The sequence below is a fragment of the Octopus bimaculoides genome, chromosome 22 (genome assembly GCF_001194135.2).
Source record: "Octopus bimaculoides isolate UCB-OBI-ISO-001 chromosome 22, ASM119413v2, whole genome shotgun sequence".
Lineage (NCBI taxonomy): Eukaryota > Metazoa > Mollusca > Cephalopoda > Octopoda > Octopodidae > Octopus > Octopus bimaculoides.
This window is the reverse complement of record NC_069002.1, coordinates 15216713-15236787: the sequence shown is the minus strand read 5'-3', so window position 1 is coordinate 15236787 and position 20075 is coordinate 15216713. Positions and strand designations below refer to the sequence as shown.

General features: G+C 37.5%; 1 protein-coding gene across 1 annotated transcript in view; it reads left to right on the top strand.

Moving 5' to 3' along the window:
• Positions 1–20075, top strand: part of LOC106880038 (uncharacterized) — a 456507-nt gene that overhangs the window by 154598 nt on the left and 281834 nt on the right. Inside the window, exons 53-61 of the mRNA XM_014929839.2 lie at positions 2342–2557; positions 3439–3553; positions 4674–4897; positions 6725–6817; positions 8365–8739; positions 10351–10427; positions 11890–11953; positions 16031–16234; positions 18181–18292. Of these exons, the coding sequence (XP_014785325.2) occupies positions 2342–2557; positions 3439–3553; positions 4674–4897; positions 6725–6817; positions 8365–8739; positions 10351–10427; positions 11890–11953; positions 16031–16234; positions 18181–18292 (1480 nt within the window). The remainder of the gene's footprint in view (positions 1–2341; positions 2558–3438; positions 3554–4673; positions 4898–6724; positions 6818–8364; positions 8740–10350; positions 10428–11889; positions 11954–16030; positions 16235–18180; positions 18293–20075) is intronic.

The following is a 20075-nucleotide window of genomic DNA, read 5'->3' as shown; positions in this document are numbered from 1 at the left end:
CTCACCTCAAACACGTCAAACTGTTGTTGATTGGTCTCTGACAATCCTCATGCACAAGTTGACGAATTTTCTCCACATTTCCATGGGTGATGCTAGTGATAGGTCTCCCAGATCATTCATCTTTCAGGGACATTCGTCTACTTTTTAAGTGCCCATGCCACTTGAAACATTGTGTATAACCTATTGTTTTGTTGCTGTAAGCTTTCTGAAGTATGCTCAGCTTTTTGTTCCAGCTTCCTGTCCGTAACAAAAATCACAGACTACAGCATACACCTGATCACAAAAGCACAAATTTCACAACTTGCAAAGTTAACACAATGATGTCACTCAGCACACTGTCTCGTGGAGGTCACTGCTAGCTCTCACTGTGTTCTCAACCATGTGCTGCCATCTGTTGGCATGTTACAGAACTAGTCTGGAAACTTTTTTGATACCACTTCATATTACTTCTCTTCAAGAACGATATATTTTGAGAAAGGGAGGTCACTTAAATTGACCATCCTTTTATTTGACTGTTACTTCTATAAGAGTGGAGGTGCAATGGCCCAGTGGTTAGGGCAGCGGACTCGCAGTCATAGGATCGCGGTTTTGATTCCCAGACCGGGCGTTGTGAGTGTTTATTGAGCGAAAACACCTAAAGCTCCACGAGGCTCCGGCAGGGGATGGTGGCGAACCCTGCTGTACTCTTTCACCACAACTTTCTCTCACTCTTTCTTCTTGGTTCTGCTGTACCTGTAATTCAAAGGGTCAGCCTTGTCACACTGTGTCACGCTTAATATCCTTGAGAACTACGTTAAGGGTACACGTGTCTGTGGAGTGCTCAGCCACTTGCACGTTAATTTCACGAGCAGGCTGTTCCATTGATCGGATCAACTGTAACCCCCGACGTCGTAAGCGACGGAGTGCCAACAACATTTCTATAAGAGAAACACAGCCACACATTTAGGGTTAGGGTTAGTCAATTGGTCATCCCTTTATTTGAGTCATTTTTGTTCCATTGGCCTCACAAAACTGAATATCAAAACTGACCTGGGGATATTTCAATTCAGACCTTACAGGGAAATATCTAAATGCCATTCAGTGGTTTGTTCAAGGAACACTCTAGTTTTTACCAAAGACATGATCACCTCTCTAGTGATGGTGCCATGATAAAATATTGGCTTGAAATCTTGGCACAAGGCCAGCAATTTCAAAAGAGGCGTAAATCAATTACATCGACCTCAGTGCTCAACTGTTACTTATTTAATTGACCACCAAAAGGATAAAAGGCGAAGTCAGCCTTGGTGGATTTGAACTTACAATACAAAGATGAACATAATGCCGCTAAGCATTTTACCTGGCATGCTAAAAACTCTACCAACTTGCCACCTTATGCCATGATAAAATATTGAAATGACTTTTGTAGATACTGAATCCAAAATGGAATTTATGATTGAGATGTTTATCTCCAAGCTTTATAGGAGATTACTAACTGAACCTGAAAACTGTCTCAGATTATAGTAACTTAGTCAACCTATTCCAGCTATAAAATAAGGAAGATTCTGTTGACTTTCAATTTTGGCTTTTGGTGGAATTTAGTTATGTCAATAACCCTCATCATAAATAGATATTTGAAATTATTATTGCTATTCAATTATTATTTTGTTCATAGAAAATAGAATGCCTGAATATGACAGCTGCAAATTCTTGAGGTTGTCTAGGATTTAATATTCAGTTTAAAAATATATTTCTTCCACACACACACACTACATTTATTTCTCATCGTCATCATTTAACTTCTGCTTTCTACATTGGTATGGGTTTGATATTTTGATGGGATGTACTGATGAACTGCAAAGGTACATCAAGCCTTTGTGTCAGTTAGCTTTAGATTGATTTCTACAGTGTGTATTGGATATATATTTTTTGGATACTAGCATGAGTGAGGCCAGCAAAGTACCTTGGAAGACAAAGAAAGGAAACAGAAAGAACCCCCTCAATTGAGTGGGTGTGTATCTGAGAGAAAGGGAAAGAGGCAAGGTGTTGAAGGTTAAATTATTAATAGAGAGAAAAGAATAGGTACCTTGCTATAGAGGAGATACATGGCTATTTTGTATTATGTGAATGTAAGTAAGAGTAGCTAGAAGGCAGATAAAGATGGTGTTGACAGGGTGCCAGAGTGTACTCTCAAGGTACAAGAAGGTAAATCTAAGAGACGATATGGGCAGTGGATCAGGGGAAAGGAAAGGGGGTATAATTCCATAAAAGTGTAAGGAGAGAGTGCCAGATGGTTAGAGGTGGGGCTAGATGTGGATGTTGTGAGTGAGATAAACTTATATTTCAATCTGGTTTCCTTCTACAGATACTCAATCAGGCTTATCAACCATTATCTTCTGCGGAGATCACAGTCAATGCCATCTTTCTTGACTTCAACCACATTCTGTGTCCCCTTCCAAAACAGACACAGAGTTACACATTTTCTGTTGGTGCTAACCTGATATTTACTTCAAATTATGTTTTCCAAGCATATGATCCAGCATGTTTGACATGTACAGCTGCAGGAAACTGTTCTTTGCTTGTAAGTATTTAACCCTTTTTTATTCTGATATATTAACAGATATTAGGCAAGGTGACAGTAATGTGTTTAATTTCTGATAGTCAACTGATTAAGAAACAGACAGATGACCAAATAGACAAATAGACAGATGGTTCAGCAAAAGAGACTGACAGAATAAGCACTAGGCTTACAAAGAATATGTTCAATGGAAGGAGGTACTCCAGCATGGCCACAGTCAAATGACTGAAACAAGTAAAAGAGTAGAAAATAGACAGATGGACAAGCTGTTGGGTTGGTTGGTTGGACAAAGATTCTTGATTTGCTGTGTTTTTATTTAAATTAAAGCATCTCGTCCCAAATTTATCTTAGAAACATAAGTTACATTCTAGACTTCACCTTAAAATGAAAACATATGGATTACTTTATTAAATCTCTTCAAATTTCCTGGTTATTAAAAAAAATTAAATGAAAGTAATTTAATTAGAAATACAACTACCAAAATGATGTATCAGTTCTTTGTTATAGATTTTAATTGATCATTTTGACATTTATAAAACATTATTAAATTAATAAAAAGTTTTGATGGAGTTGAAGTATCTTGTACGATAGTGTTGGGTCTTGTGAGTGAAACTTGGTGAGGAGACATCTTGGAATTGCTCATTACTAGTTTGACTTTGTACAGTACTCTTAATCCGTATCGCCCTATTTAATACCAGCTCTGGCCCCTGAGTGATTTTAGCTGGGTCCACTCTATTGCAAGCATTTAGATGTGGTCTCTGATCTAAGGATAAATTTCTTCCTTTCCTCTCATCAGTTTTGGGGGCCTCAGGAAAAAAAGGGCCACAGATGCCACCTTTCTCCATTAAACTAAACCATTTGAAATGATTTGTTTTGTTTTGCAGAATGATCACTGTCTAATTAATGACACATGTTACAATTTCACTGACAAAAATCCCCAAAATGACAAACTTGTCTGTGACCCATATGTCAATGAATATGAATGGTCTGCACTCCAAGGTAAACACATTTGTTGTTGTTGTTTTTGTTTATTCCTTGATTGTAATTGTATGATTCTCATTCACTCCTACTGTATGACAACCTGGACAAATGTCTTATGTCATAATTTTAGATTTACCAAAGTGTTGTCAATGGAATTGGATAAAAAGCAACCATGTGGCAGAGGCCAGTTAGAAGGTTTGCTATTCCTGTTCAAGCAGAGCTTTGAACAAAGGGATTCTAGCCATGACCATCTTGTTCTTTTTTTTTTCATATTAAAAACTACAATGTCCATTGTGTCTTTCATTTTTATTAAAATTGTAATATGTACTTACTATTTCTGGCATGTCAAGTAATGTGGTAAAGACTGACTCATTGGTTTGTTGTTGAGCAAGAGTAAGGATTAGAGATATTCCAGCCTTGACCATCTCATCTAAGATTTAGAAAAAAACTGGCACTATGTTATCCATGGATTCCCATTCTTATTTTTAAGATGGTAGGATGTAACATGTGGGATGAAGGAAAATTTGGTTGCAAGCTGGTCATGTGACCACACTAAAATCTTCTTTAGCTCTCTCATATGCTACCATGCAAAGTCTTAAAGTGGTTGATCTTATGAAGGGCATCCAACCATAAAAGGAACAAGCCCAAACTGGAGAGAGAGTTGGTCATTGGATCCATTGTGTTCAGTCAAACTATTCAACCCATGCCAGCATGGAAAGCAGATATAAAATCAAAACAGTAGTGATGACAATTGTTCATGGCCTTTTCAAGAGTATGAATGATGATTATAAGCAAACAGAAATGGTCTCAGTTAGTTGTGATCTGACCTCTTGCCCTTTGCTGACCAGCCAAACAAGATTTGGCTTAACAGCCAGCTTGCTAAGATCTTGTAGATTTCATTAAAGGTGTTGGCTGAACAGAACTGAGACCTTAGAATTTCTAGTCATAACTATCTTAGTTCTGTGCCAGACATAATGTATCAAGGACTACATTGTCCAAAGTGTTCTTCATTACGCAAGATGGTAAGGTTCAAGCAGACTTCTTAAGTACAAAGTTATGACTACATCTATTTAAAAATTCTCTTATGTTGACCATGTAATTTCATTTGGCTCCCATTGTTTGTTTTTAAACCTATCAGTGTACCCTTACATCCGGGAACAGTCATCACTTGAGGTGGAAGTGGATGAAGAAGATGATTTCAAGTTTGCCTGCAATTTTGTATACCCAAGGACTCCAAACATACAAGTTTTTATCAACTGGTATATGGATTCGTCTTTAATCAAAAAAGAACCCACCCAGCTTGGTCGATCAATTTCTCTGCTGTCAATTGAAAATGTAAAAGACATCAAATATGGTTCAAAGGTAATGTAAACACATTTGAAAGAATGAGTGTTGGTTAAAACAACCCAGGGATTCCTGTTGCTTGGCTGTTTTATCCCACTCATTCTTTTGTCACTCCACTTACTGATTATTTACTAATTCTCCATATATGGCTAAAATCAAGTTTTACACCTGTTACACTATGCTTCTCTTAAGAGACTTTATAAAATTAAAGCAAAATTAATTTCATCTCCATACAACAGTCAAGATCAAGTAGTCTTGGTTTCTTGAACAGGTATACTGTATCCTTTTAACACTGTAAAAGCAGGAGTAAAGAGATGTGCAAAAGTCTGAGTATTACATAGAATGCATTTGGGTATTTTCCCAGCTCTGTATTCAAATCTTACTTTCAGGATCATTGATTGACTAGTATCATAACTGGATGATGGACTGGTTGAATTGTTAGAACATTGGATAGGATGTCTTGCAGTGTGTGTTCTTATGCTTTATCTTTTCACAACAATACTTCTGATGACTCAGGTACAAAGATATATCAGCATAGGACAGGGACCTTTCTGAAATAAACATTGTGTGAAGAGGGTAACTATCATACAACGGGTAATACCAGTGTTGACCAAGCTTGAGCCTTCAAGTGCTGATACATGGACATCTCTGACCCCTAAAACTGTATCAATGGCCTACACAACTCTACCTAGCCTTGCTGAATTAATTGCAAAAATATTCTATGGGGTATAATAAAAGGGTTCCAGTTCTGAGTTCAAGTGGGAAATAAAAAATCATTTCTTCTTGAAAAGCTAGAATCTTCACTGGTCAGCCTATTGTTGTTTACCCCTAACCAGTTCTTACTGGGCAGACCCATGACTAAAGGATTATTTTGACTCTGTGTAACTATAACTGCATTTTACCATGTTATGCACTTCATCTTTTGAGACTTTAGGGTGTGACTTAAAGAGAAGTGGCTGTCATTTCTAGCAATATGATTAACATATCTTTGTTGATGTGAAGCTATAGGAAACTTCAACAACATGCATTGCTACCACTTTATTTAATATTAATAACTCATAAGATATTGATAGCTTATTTCAAAGAGAGGACAAAAGTTTCATTCAACCTGCCAGACACAGCAACTACATATCCTTCGAATCACACCATAGCAGTTTGAATAAAATCACAAACATATTGGATAATATAATCTAGATTACAATGTATCTAAAAAAAAAAAAAAAAACAATGATCATGACTGGAATATTTCTGTTTGTAAATCTGCCTAATGAGAGCCAACTTGGAGTTAAACAAGAAAAACATTCATTCCTTTATTTCTGTTGTAATATTGATTTCAAATTTTGGCACAAGGCCAGCAATTTTGGGGGAGAGAAAGCAGTCAGTGTTCAAATGATGTTTATTTTCATCAACCCCAAAAGGATGAAAGGAAAAGTCAACCTTGGCAGAATTTGAACTCAGAACATAAAGACAGACAAAATGCTGCCAAGTATTTTCCCCAACATACTGATTCTGCCAGCTTATTGCCCTAATCTCTGTTGCAATATCGAAAAAAAAAACAATAAGGCAGCAAGATGGCGGGATCCTTAGCAGATGGGGCAAAATGCTTAGTGGCATTTCTTCTGTCTTTATGTTCAGAGTTCAAATTCCACTGAGTTTGACTTTGCTTTTCATCCTTTCAGGGTTAATAAAAATAAGTTACCATCTGAGCACTGAAATCAATTTATTTGATTTGGCCCCTTCCCCCAAACCTGCTGGCCGTGTGCCAAAATTTGAAACCAATAATAAAAGCAAATGTTTCTTGTAGATGCCCTAATCAATTCCAATGATGTGTTTCTTTAATTTCAGTTTTCTTGTGCTATGACTGCATGTTTCAACAGCAACTGTTCCTTCACCGAAAGTCCTCCAAGACGAAGTAATGTTATTTCTGCTGAAATTGAGGTAACTTAAACATAATTTCAATAGTTATTTTATGAGAATATAACCTGCTGCCATCTAAATTAAGATTACTTTATTTATCAATAAATAATTGCTTCTCTTGTACATTGATAATATAGCCAGGACCGCATCTCAAAGTCAAGCTATTTGAAGCCAGAAAATACATCAACCTTCATCAGTTATTGATCTTCAAAGTTCTGATGAGATCCATAATGAAGCATTGCTCCCCTTGTCAGGAAGGTGCTACTGTTGCCCACTGGACATCCTATATCATATCTAGAAAAATCACTTGACTGATTAGCATAAAGTTACTTCTAAATACACTTCAGCTACTTGCCCACAGATGTGCTGTGTCCTGTTTCCTCCTTTTCTACTATTCTTCCATTGCCCCCTCGAAAAATAAGCAGCCATGTAGTCACCGCTTCAGCAAGACACTTACATCTTTCCCTCTATCTTACTTTCATATCGTGGAGGCGCAATGGCCTAGTGATTAGGGCAGCAGACTCGCGGTCATAGGATCGCGGCTTCGATTCCCAGACTGGGTGTTGTGAGTGTTTATTGAGCGAAAACACCTAAAGCTCCACGAGGCTCTGATAGGGGATGGTGGTGAACCCTGCTGTACTCTTCCACCACAACCTTCTCTCACTCTTACTTCCTGTTTCTGTTGTGCCTGTAATTCAGAGGGTCAGCCTTGTCACACTGTGTCACGCTGAATATCCCCGAGAACTACGTTAAGGGTACACGTGTCTTGGAGTACTCAGCCACTTGCACGTTAATCTCACGAGCAGGCTGTTCCGTTGATTGGATGAACTGGAACCCTCGACGTCGTAAGTGATGGAGTGCCAACAACAAAAACTTTCATATCCCTCAACACTATGCCTCCTCTCAGTCAAGTGATTTTGTCTTGCAGGTACATGGTCACCTCATCAGTGTTGGTGCCATGCAAAAAAAAACACCCAGTACACTGTGATGTGATTGGCATTAAGAAGAGCATCCAGCTGGGGAAACCCTGTCAAAGCAAGCAGTGGAGCTCAGCTTAGTCTCTCTGGTTCATTAGTTTATGTCAAACCATTCAACTCATGCCAGCACGAGAAAAGAATTTTAAACGATAATCATGATGTGTGTGTGTATGTGCGTGCCTGTATATATATGTGTGTGTGTTGAGAAAATCTTGAATGATATTGAAATGTTTTCTGTTGACTGGGCCAGGATTTCATTGAGTTTGTTGTCCTGTTGAGATTGATACAATTGCAGGTGATGCTGCAGGAAAAATACAAGCAGACAGGGATCTAGTGTGATGGCATTTGGGGAGAGAAGATTGAATCTAATATTCTATCTTCCATTAATTTTCCCAGATCGACCTACTAGGGTAGTTTGGGAGAAATTTAGATATTTTCATACTGTTAGAACAATTGCTTTAACAGCTGGCATATGTTTGTGATCCACTCAACCATGAGGTCATGGTAGGATTGTATGCTAGGACTCATATCTTGTGAATATAATTTATTGATAAAATTTTTGATTGAGTTTATATTTGTAATCAATTCTAGGTAAAGCAAAAGAAAATGGTGATAGAAGAAAGCACCACAGATAACTACATTCATGTCAGAAGTGTTATTCCACCAAAATATTTTTGCCCATCTTATACCAACACCTCATGTGCATTAACTGCTACAGTTTCATTCAAGAGTAAGAAGAAATTAGCATGTTCAGATAAAAGCAGCATCTACCAAATGGTGGCGGAACAAGAAGAGAAGTCGAGAAAAGGATGTGGTTTTCAGATTAATTTTAAATGGACAGCGATTGCTGTGAGAGCCACAGCAGATGGTTTATATGATGGAAATCAATCTGTTATTATAAACCTTTTACCAGCAATTATGACAAGCAAAGAAGAATTCACATTTAATAACCAATACCAGATTAAGGTAAGGCTTGTTCATCTAATGGACATACAACAAGGAAATGAGATTATGAAGGACTATTTACTTTGTGCTTCAATTTGCCCAAAATAAATAGCTCCCAAACCAACCTCCCATTTGTGTTCTACTATCTCAAAAGAAAAGAATGGGAAGATTAGTTGCGATAGTAAAAGGCACAAGAAAGTTTGTTGGTATCAATAGGAGCTAGATGCACAATGGAACACTCCAAAAATGCAAGATACACTATGGCATCGAATAGTATTAGATACATGATGCATGTACCAAGTACTACTTGCAAACATTTTTGTAGATATCAATGGCAGAGAAGCTGTGTAGCTATAGGTGTCAGATACTTAGACTAGTGTTAAAGAGCAGATGTCATCATATGTACACAATTTTTGCGATAAAATAAAAGGCTGGATTGTCATGGTTAAAATGCTTTGGTCACATGTCTGCTGAAATTGAGATGACTTAGGGCTAAAAAGTAAGACTATTCAGCAGTAAATATTTATATCAATGAAGAAGATAGGAATGATATTTTTCTTTTCTTTCACATTGAATGAAAGCGTATTGGAACTTTTATATCTCCTTACTTATCATACTGGAATAATCAAATTTGTTTTAATAATTAAAATAATTAATATATATATATATATATATATATATATATATATATATATATATATTGTAGGAAACTGGTGGGAATTTTCATCTGCAAAAAATAATCTGAAGTTGTTGTGTTTAGATAAATTTGTGTGAGGTGGAGAGAAGAGGAAACTAAGATTATGTAATTAGCCATTCATTAAAGTTTATTTTAATGATTGTAATTTCTTCAGAATTGTTAAAATGTTGACTGAAATAGTTTTGGGATGGTCTGTTCTATACAAATGCTGTGAATACTATTTAGTGCTTAGCAACACCATTGTCCTCATCCAAGGCGACTTAATGTTTTCACATCTGATTCATCATGATTGTGATTGGAGGTTATCAATGACACCCATAGCTGTTGCCAATAAGGGGTCCCTAGCTATTTTTATTTGCTCTCTTGATCCACCCACATCTAAGAAACCCTTAGTAATCAAACCAACATAGTTGCCTCTTTGCAGCCATTCAACCTGTTGGAAAGAACAGTCAACTCTGCCTCAGATTACACCACCTCACATCCTTAGAAAAGGAAATTAAGTAATGTTGTCCTAGATTCTCTGTTCATAATAGAAAAAATAGGATAGTTATGGTTGGAATACTTTTGAGGATAAGTCTGCTGGGTCAAGATTGGCCTTGGCTAAAAAATTGGAATGGCTGGAATGTCTTTAACTGTAGATTTGCTTTATCAAAGCTGGCTTGGATTTAAACAGCTTCAACAACAACCCTTCAGAAACAAAAGAATGAGTGAACATCTTTGCAGTTGTTCAACTGAATAGAAATAGCAGCTAAATCATCCTCAAATCAAACCCAACCATATTAAAAGGTATTAGATAATATGGTCTTAAACACACTATGTCTAAGAACAAATGATCATAGCTGAGGTATACTATGGATTATAGATTCTCTCAGTCAGGTATGATCTTGGGGGCCAAACAACAACAGCATTTACATTGGTTTTCTTTCCATTTTCAGACAACAGTTGTTGACAGAGATAGAACAGCTTTGTGTAATTCTCTTAATGATCCACACATGAGCACTTTTGATGGACGGTAAGAGTTTAATCTTTACTCAGAATAAATACATTTAAATGTTATGAAAACAAATCAATATGAAAGAACATACGTTGGGCTTCACACAGGCGATGACAAATGAATGAGGCCTTTGACAATATGCTTTACTTGAGAAGACTCATCAAGCCAAGTGAAATTGTATCTGTTGCCAATGCCGGTGTCATATAATTGGCACCCATGCTGGATGCATGTAAGAAACACCTTTTGAGTGATGGGCCTCACAGAGGCAATTAGCCCCTGTGCTAGTGGTACATAAAAAGCACCTTTTGAGCATTAGGCCACATAGAGGCAATGACATGTGACCAAGACCTTTGGCAATATACTGTGCTTGAACAGAAGACCCATCAAGCAAAGTAAAATCTTAATTGTGGCAGACACCAGTGTCATGCAACTAGCACTCATGCCAGTGGAACATAAAAGCTTCCATTACACTCTCAGAATGGTTAGCATTAGGAGGGTATCCAGCTATAGGAACCATGCCAAATCAGACTGGAATCTGGTGCAGCCCCCTCAGCTTACCAGCCCTAGTCAAACCTTCCCACCCATGTCAGCATGGACAACAGATGTTAAACGATGCTGATGATGATACAATATTTGCGGTTATTCCTTGTATCTTTATAAGCTGCTCAAGTTTGAGTCACAGAGTTTGTCATCAAGTACTTAGTGCTTATATCAAAATGTTCCATTATTTCTCAAATCATTTAAACAATTTTTGGATTCTTGAACAGTAATTTGTGTGAGTAGAAAAAATTGCTGGTAAATCAAAAATAATCTTAGCACAATTTGCAGAAATCTCTGATAGGAGTAGTAACAAGAATATCTGAAACAAGTGAGAGTAGTGATGATCAGTTTCCTCAGGTCTCTGAGAAAAACACTGCAAGGCTGAACATTACTTTTGAACCCTCGGAGTGTGTCAGCAAAACTCACAGTGGAGACAGGTAATGTTCCTTTCTAAGTTGAGACCCATTACATATTGATCTCAAATTTTGGCACAAGGCCAGAAATTTCGGGGAGTGGGTAAGTCGATTACATTGACCCCAGTACTCAACTGGTACTTATTTTATCGACCCCGAAAGGATGAAAGGCTATGCCAATCTTGGTAGAATTTAAACTCAGAGCATAAAAACAGGCAAAACACTGCTTAGCATTTTGCCCGTCATGCTAATTCTCACAATAAACTTTAAATTGTAGTTTGGGATGATCATTCTGTCAATAAAACACAAGTACTTGCTACAATTCATTAATTATTAATCATTGTTTTTTTTTTTCAATTAATTAATTAACAAACCAGCATATATGTTTTTCTTGGCATAACTCTCTCAAAATACATCAATATTCATTTTAGCTCTTATCTCATATCAACAATCTTATGAAACAAATACAAAACCAAAACTGTCATCATTTAAAACTTATGTATTTATTTATTTATTTATTTTCTTAGGCGTTATGACAATTTCTATGAAGGTGAATTTGTTTTATATCGGCACAAAACATTACCATATGAAGTAAGTGTGTTGAATATATTAGTTATTGATAGTAATGTACTGTTCATGCACATTTGGCACTTATTTCTTGAGTTGTATTGCACCTGAGCATTGTATTTGATAAGTTTATTATGTATAAACCAGGGGCTCTGGATTCAGGGTTTGAGGAGTGTGGAACCACCTTTTAGCCACTATTGTTCCCAGGTCTGCTCTGGCCCGGAATGGTAGTACCTATAAGGGTTCCAACTATAGGTTAACTAGCAAACACTCTTGCAATTGAGGTTGGGGACCGGTAGAATGCAGTTGCTGTATTCCCTGTGTGGCATAAAAGGCTACTAAAAGGGGCGGAAGTAAAGAGACTGGGAAGCCACTCCTAGTCATTTCATATTCCTAAAAAGACAAGGGGGTGGGAGAAGGTTAGCACCTAATCTCACCCTTGTACTCGGGCCATGGAATGTGAGTAGGTGTAGTACAAGTGTGATAAAGAGGAGAGAGATAGGGAAGATGAGGAGAAGGATGGATGTGCTGGCACTGAGCGAGACCAAGATGAAAGGTAAGGGTGGTACCAGTTTGGGGATGTGACTGGACAAGTGTCGGGAGTGGGAAGGTGGAGGGCTCACAAGGAAGTGGCATTGCTGGTGAGTGAGCATTTGAAGAAGAGTGTGATGGAGTGGAGGGAAGTGTCTTCAAGGTTAATGTGGGTGAAGATGAGGTGAGGAGGAGAGATGTGGATGTTTTTTAGTGCTTATGGTCCAAGGAGTGAAGAAGTAGAGGAGTTCTGGAGGAAACTAACAGAGTGTGTGGATAGGATGGGGAAAAGTGGTTATGTGGTGGTGTTGGGTGATTTGAATGCATGAGTGGGAAATGAGGAAGTAGAGAATGTAGTAGGAAAAGATGGGGTTCCTGGTCGGAATGAGAGTGGGAGGAGGTATAGTGGCTGGAGGAGAGTGGAGAATGCTTGTTGTTGGGGAATGGAACTATGGTGCAATTGAAAGGGAAGAGGTGGGGGGGGCAAACCGGAAGGTGCCAAGTATAGATGGGTGTACTGTGGAATGCTTAAAGAAAGGAGGAGTGACTGATTGAATGGTTAGTGAGGCTTATGAATGTTAGTTATATGGCTGGAAGAGTACCAAAGGACTGGTGCAGTGCCTGTATAGTTCCACTGTACAAGGGGAACAGGGATAAATGGGAGTGTGGAAATTTTAGGGGTATAAGTCTGTTGTGTGTGGTCGGTAAACTGTATGAAAGAATGCTGATTGTAAGGGTGAGGAACTAGACAGAGAGTGTACTAGGGGAGGAGCAGTGTGGTTTTAAGGGTGGAAGGGGTGTGCAGATCAAATATTTGTAGTAAGGCAGATGTGTGAGAAGTTTTTGGCAAAGGGAGGTGTTTGGGGCCTTTATGGACTTAGAGTGAATAAAGATGCAATGTGGCAGGTGTTGCAGTTGTATGGAGTAGATGGTAGATTGTCGATAGCTGTACAGAGTTTGTATAGAGAAAATAGGGTGTGTGTTAGGGTGGGTGGTGAAGTGAGTGAGTGGCTTGATATAAAGGTGAGGCTGAGACAGGGTTGTGTGATGTCTCCATGGCTGTTTAATTTATATATGGCTGGTGTGGTGAGAGAGGTGAATGCTAGAACTTTTGGTAGGGGAACCCAAATGGTGAGAGAAAATGAAGAGAAATGGCAGGTGAGTCAGTTGTTGTTTGCTGATGATAAAGCACTGGTGGCAGATTCGGAAGAGCAACTGAGGAGACTGGTGGTAGAGTTTGGAAGAGTATGTGAGAGGAGGAAACTGAAAGTGAATGTAGCTAAGAGTAAGGTGATGAGATGTTTGAGAGATGGAATGGCCGGTAGGATGGATGTGAGTATAAATGGTGAGATGTTAGAGGAGGTGAGTGTTTTTAAGTATCTGGGATCGTGGGGTTGGCTGAGGAAGTGGGATATAGAGGGAGGGAGGGAGGGGAGTAAGATACTTGGAGTTGTGAAAAGTATACTGAGAGATAAAAGGTTGAGTATCAAAGCGAAAAGAGGTGTGTATGAGGGCGCGATTGTGCTGACAATGTTATATGGTGCAGAGACGTGAAGGCTGAGACAGGTGGACAGGAGGCAACTAGATGTTTTTGAGATGAGCTGTCTGAGGGCTATGGTTGATGTGATATGGATGGACAGGATGAGGAAATAAGGAGGTGTGAATGCAAGCAGGAATGAGAGAAAAACTAACAACCAAAATGGATAGATGAATGTTGAGGTGGTGTGGGCACATGGAGAGGATAGATGAGGAGCAGATGGTAAGGGGGATGATGAAGGCAGAAGTGGTAGGCAGCAGAACCAAAGTCAGACCTCAGTTTGTATGAATAGATGGAGTGAGGGAAGCTTTGGTGGTTAGAGGTGTTGGAGTGAGAGAGGCAAGAGAGTTTATAAATGATAGGAAAGCTTGGAGAGTGTTTGTGGTTGGACGAGTGAATTTGATGTTGCTCAAAGAGGTACGGAACCAGTATGATGCAGCAGGGGTAAACCAGCATATGCTGTCCAGCCCTGTTGCTGATATTGGGGGTTGTGTTCTATCCCTCACTTCTTTGAGCTGCGAATTGAATGGAATGCCAGGTGTGTGTCTTGTGGCTACCCGCTCCTAAAAAATAGGGAATAGGCTTGGGTGTATGTGCATGTATATATATATATATATATATATGTGTGTGTGTGTGTGTGTGTGTGTGTGTGTGTGTGTGTGTGTGTGTGTGTGTGCGTGTATATCTGATTAATACAAGTTGAACCTTTTAAATATAGCCATTGCTGTAAGATGCCAAAAAATAAAAACTGATCCTGAAAGGAGATTTAACTGAAATTTCTAGCAATCTGAGTGAGCAAAAGGATTTCCATTGGTTTCAACAAAGAGTATTCAGTTGTTTTGATCATCTGAACAATGTTCTCATTAGCATATGATGGTTCAGTATTCCACAGATATGTATACCCTTAACGCAACCATCAAGCAGTATCAGTATGTGACCAGACAAAGATGGATCAAGCTTCTAAACAGTTTCCTTTCACCCAATCTCACTCACAAGTTTTCAGTTAAACTGAAGCTTTTGTAAATGACATTTGTCCTAGATATTAAGCATTGAGATTGTACTTGAGATAAACTGATTTGTGAACAGAACTTCTTATGCTAAACCTCATTGTATTGCCAACATGATTGTTTAAACCATGGTTCTCAACCAAGGTTCATATGACCCCTCGGGGTCCATATAAGATTTTAGCAGGTCCGTGCAAGTCAAATAGTAAATTGGGGCCCTCACAGTAATATGTTAAAATTCCAAGAAAAGTTTTGCTTCGACTGTATTTATTGCAAACAGCTAAATTTCTCTCTCTAACATTTTACATAGTTCAATCTATGCAAGTTAATATATGAAAAGCAAAATAGGAATTTACGAAGTATCTATGAAATTAGTTTTTTAAACATTGAATGGCTGTGGTGATCCATCAGAATGAAATGTAAATCAAAGGGGTCCCTATGTAAAGAAACAGTTGAGAACCACTGGTTAAAACCTTTTCTAATATTGGTTTCAAATTTTGGTGCAAGGCCGGCAGTTTCAGGGGATGGGATAAGTTGAATGCATCGAACCCATGCTCAGCTGGTACTTATATTATTGACCCCAAAGGGATGAAAGATAAAGCTGACCTCAATGAAATTTGAACTCAGAACGTAAAGATAAACAACATACTGATAAGCCTTTTGTCTTTTATGCTAAAAATTCTGCAAGCTCACTGTCTTAATCTTTTGGGTGACACGTAAAAGCACCCACTACACTCTCTGAGTGGTCGGCGTTAGGAAGGGCATCCAGCTGTAGAAACTCTACCAAATCAGATTGGAGCCTGGTGTTGCCATCCGGTTTCACCAGTCCTCAGTCAAATCGTCCAACCCATGCTAGCATGGAAAGCAGACGTTAAACGATGATGATGATGATCGTCATCATCATCATTTAATGAAATTTCCTTTTGTTTCTTTGTTGCATATATTATCTATATTCATTCATGTCCCTGTCATATCATTATTTAATTTCTTATTAAATTATTAACGTTCATTATATTTTCTTTTGACTAGGTTCATACATTTTATCGGAAATGCATCAACCGTGCCAGCTGTAATTGTGGAGTTGCGATACAGTCAGGTCTTAGTGTTATTGTCGTTGATAAATGTAGTACTTCAAAACAGAAAAAAGTACCACTTACCATTAAAATATATCAGAGTACTAAACTTAATCCACGTACCAAAATTATACAGTCAGCTAGTGGTCAACAGTATGAGGTATGTAAACATATATATTTATATATATTTATAGTCTATAGATGGGAGACAGATATTCTCTGTATAAAATACACTAAAAAATAGTGCTCAAGAGATTTAAACTTGAACAGGTAGAGGAGTAATGTAAGGATAAGCAAGTTTGTCATGCAAGTTGATATACAAAAAATATTAAATATATTTGATGCAAAAAAATGTACATATGTTTACATGAAAAAGGTCCAACTTAGACAGAATAGAAATGATATCAGGAATTAAAGGGGTTTAATAAGAGTTTTACAAGTCCAATAGCTGTTTCTGTGGGCTTGGTGGTCCAAGATAATCCTTTCTACTAAAAGCACAAGGCCTGAAATTTTGGGGGAGGGGACCAGTCGAGTAGATCGACCCCTCTACACAACCACTACTTAACTTATTGACTCTGAAAAAAATGAAACACAAAGTTGACCTCGGCAGAATTTGAACTCAGAACATAGCGACAGGTGAAATACTGCTAAGCATTTCGTCCAGTGTCCTAATGATTCTGCCAGTTCACCACTCTTGGTGGTCCAAAATATTAATCGTCATTTGATTCCATCATTGGGTAATACAAGCCTCCATATATATATATATATATATATATATATATATATATACATATATATATATATATGAATATATATATAACCCATGCTAGCATGGAAAGCGGACGTTAAACGATGATATATATACACACACACACACACACACGCACATACATACTGAATGTGCATGACTCAGTGGTTAGAGCATTGGGCTCACAATTATGAGGCACTGAGTTTGATTCCAAGACTGGCCTGTGTGCTGTGTTCTTGAGCAAGGCACTTCATTTACATTGCTCCAGTTTATTCAGAATTTGAACCCAGAACATAAAGACAGACACATGCCACTAAGCATGTCATCTGATACGAATCTACCTGTTTGCCTAAGGTTGTGAGTGCTTGGAGACACTCTAGGTGCTAAGCGCCCTGCCTCAGTCTATGCCTGATCCATGATTGTTGCCCTGTCAAGGAGATGACCTGCAGAAAAACATGTCCACCAAACGGTGACCACACCTGCTCACCATTAAGGTATTGCTGGAGATGTTGCAGCCTCAGCACATGGCATACTCAGTCCTCCATGCAACAGGTGCCAACATCAAACAGACCATCTGACAAGTGGTACCTGTCCCTTCCACAGGAGGCAGAAGAGCAAGCGCATCATCCCATTCATCCATAAAGCGGGGCAAAGGATGACAGTCCAGCTGTAGCATATGACAGATGCGATGTACACATTTGGCACATCTGCCTGACCTTTCAGGGACAGCTTCCCCTCAGCCAATTTCTGGGTGAGACTGACCATCCTGTCTGTCACCCCTGTTCTTGTCCACTTGGAACTGAGCCCCGAGCAACTTAACCAGTCTTTCCATCTAGCACCCCACAATGCTCTTGCTTGGGAAGGATCTGCCTCTCCAGGTACCAAGCTTCAGGCCCACTGACTTCTCTTGGTTAATCATTGCTCCTGTCATTGCTTCATATTCCCTTAGGGTAGTGCCAACCATCTCAATTTCCTAGACATCTGACACTATCTGAATGTGGAGCCTAAAAACAGAAATAATCTCTATTATAGGTGCATTAGGTATGATTAAAAAACATTCAAACAAATACATAACCAAAACACCAGGACTTACAAATGTATATGACATACAGACAATAGCACTAAGCACCATGCACATCCTACATAAAGCATTTTCAATACAGTGAAAATAAGAGTACCACAACAAACCACAGCACATACCCAATGTACACAGAGCTGCACTTAGTAGTGCAGTGAAAGCACATTATAAAAATAAGATTACTGATTAATAATAATAATAATAATAATAATAACGATAATAATACATTGTTAAAGTTTTGCTGCCATCATGTGATTTGGCTGTATATTTTATTCTGCAGTTTCGGTTACCAATTGGTACAACAGTTTACGTGAAGGTGGGACGAGGTGGACAAATGTCCTACATCAATGTTTGGATGAAGGCATCAACAAATGATTTTAACAAAACTGAGGGTCAGTAAATAATCTTTTTTGTTTGTATGTATTGCTGTGTATGATAATATTGCTGTGCATGGGTAATTGAGTGTGTTACTGTATGTATGTGTGAATAAAAATTGGTGTACACATGTATGTCTCATTTTGTGTATATATGTGCATTATAGTGTATACATACGAATGTGTTTCTTATTGTGTTTACATGTCTGAGTGTATGTGTATGAATTCCTTATCTAATATTTTGGAAAAGAGGGAGATTTATGAAGAACAAATGGAAAACTTACAGCTATTATATCCTGGCTATAGATTTTTCATTTGTTTCTATAACTACAGGTGTATAGGGCTACATAGAAACCTAGAAATGCTAGGGTTCTACAAAAAAAATAAAAAAAGAGAGAGAGAAAAGAACAGACTGGTTTGCATTCTCCAGAGTTGATTGGTCTGAGTGAAATTTGTGAAACACTCTAGAGATTTTCTATTTGAAGTCTCTGGGCTGAACCAAAGGCACAAAGTAAAATATACATACACAGGAGTGGCTCTATGATAAGAAGTTTGCTTCTTAACTACATGGTTCTGGGTTCAGTCCCACTCTATGACACCTCAGGCAAGTGTCTTCTATTGTAACTATAGATACCACTCATAATGAGGACACTCCTCAGGTCATGTAACTTCAAAAAACTTATCCTAATATTTAAAAATGTGATAAAATAAGAAAAGTAGAAAAATCTGTACGTTTAAGCAAAATTTAGTACTATAAATAAATGTGTGTCAAGGTTTTATAATAATAATCATAATAATAATAAACATCTGTCAAGTTAAAGGCATAAAAGTCTATTGGAGAAATCATTTCTGTAGATTAGGAAAAAAGAAAACATATATAAAGATAGTGTAATTAACTGTTAAATGGATTAAGAAATTCAAGAGTATTAGGAAAAGGAACATCAATTATCTTAACGAAGATTCTTTGTTGACTGTAGTATTACCCAAATACATAGCAAATACATATGGGACCTAAAATCGAAAGGAATTGAATACAATTTAAAATGGGAAATAGTTTGTAAGGCCAAATCTTACCGAATAGGCAGTAAATTTTGCTCTTTATGCACTAACGAGTTTAAGGAGATACTATTCACTAATAATAAAAAATTATAAACCCCCAAGATGAACGCAGAATTAAATGTAGACATAAACTTAACTTTTTATATAATAAGTTCAGATAATGTTCACATCACTCTCTTGTAAATATTTGCTTAGTAATGGCTTCGTATTAGGGATTAAAGTTTAGGTAGTTAGTCGCGATAGCTTTGTGATTAATACTTAGCTGTTTATAGAGATATATATAAACCTTATTTTATAATACTTGCTATTGTAATGACTCCTTGGCAGTAATTAGTCTTGTTAGTATGTAGGTTTTGATTAATACATGATTCGAATAATAATAAACTATCTACTTAGAGACGTATAATAAGTTCACCGCAATACTACCTTCTCTCATATTTTGTATATTGTATATCTTACGTACATTAAACACATTTACATTTTAGCTCCTATTACTTAAATTTATGAAATTTGTCTTCTACTTAACAACATAACAGCATAATATTGTTTGGTTCCCTGTATATGTACATACTTTATCATCTTTTTCTTTTTCTTAAAGTATTTTCAACGGATCAATTTTGAGCTCTATTTAAAGTTGATATATATTCAAAAGCTCAATTGTGAGTTTTTTGCTAAGATTGTTAACAGATACTATATTTTTTACCAAATTTTTTGGTTAAAAAAATATATATATTTAATATAT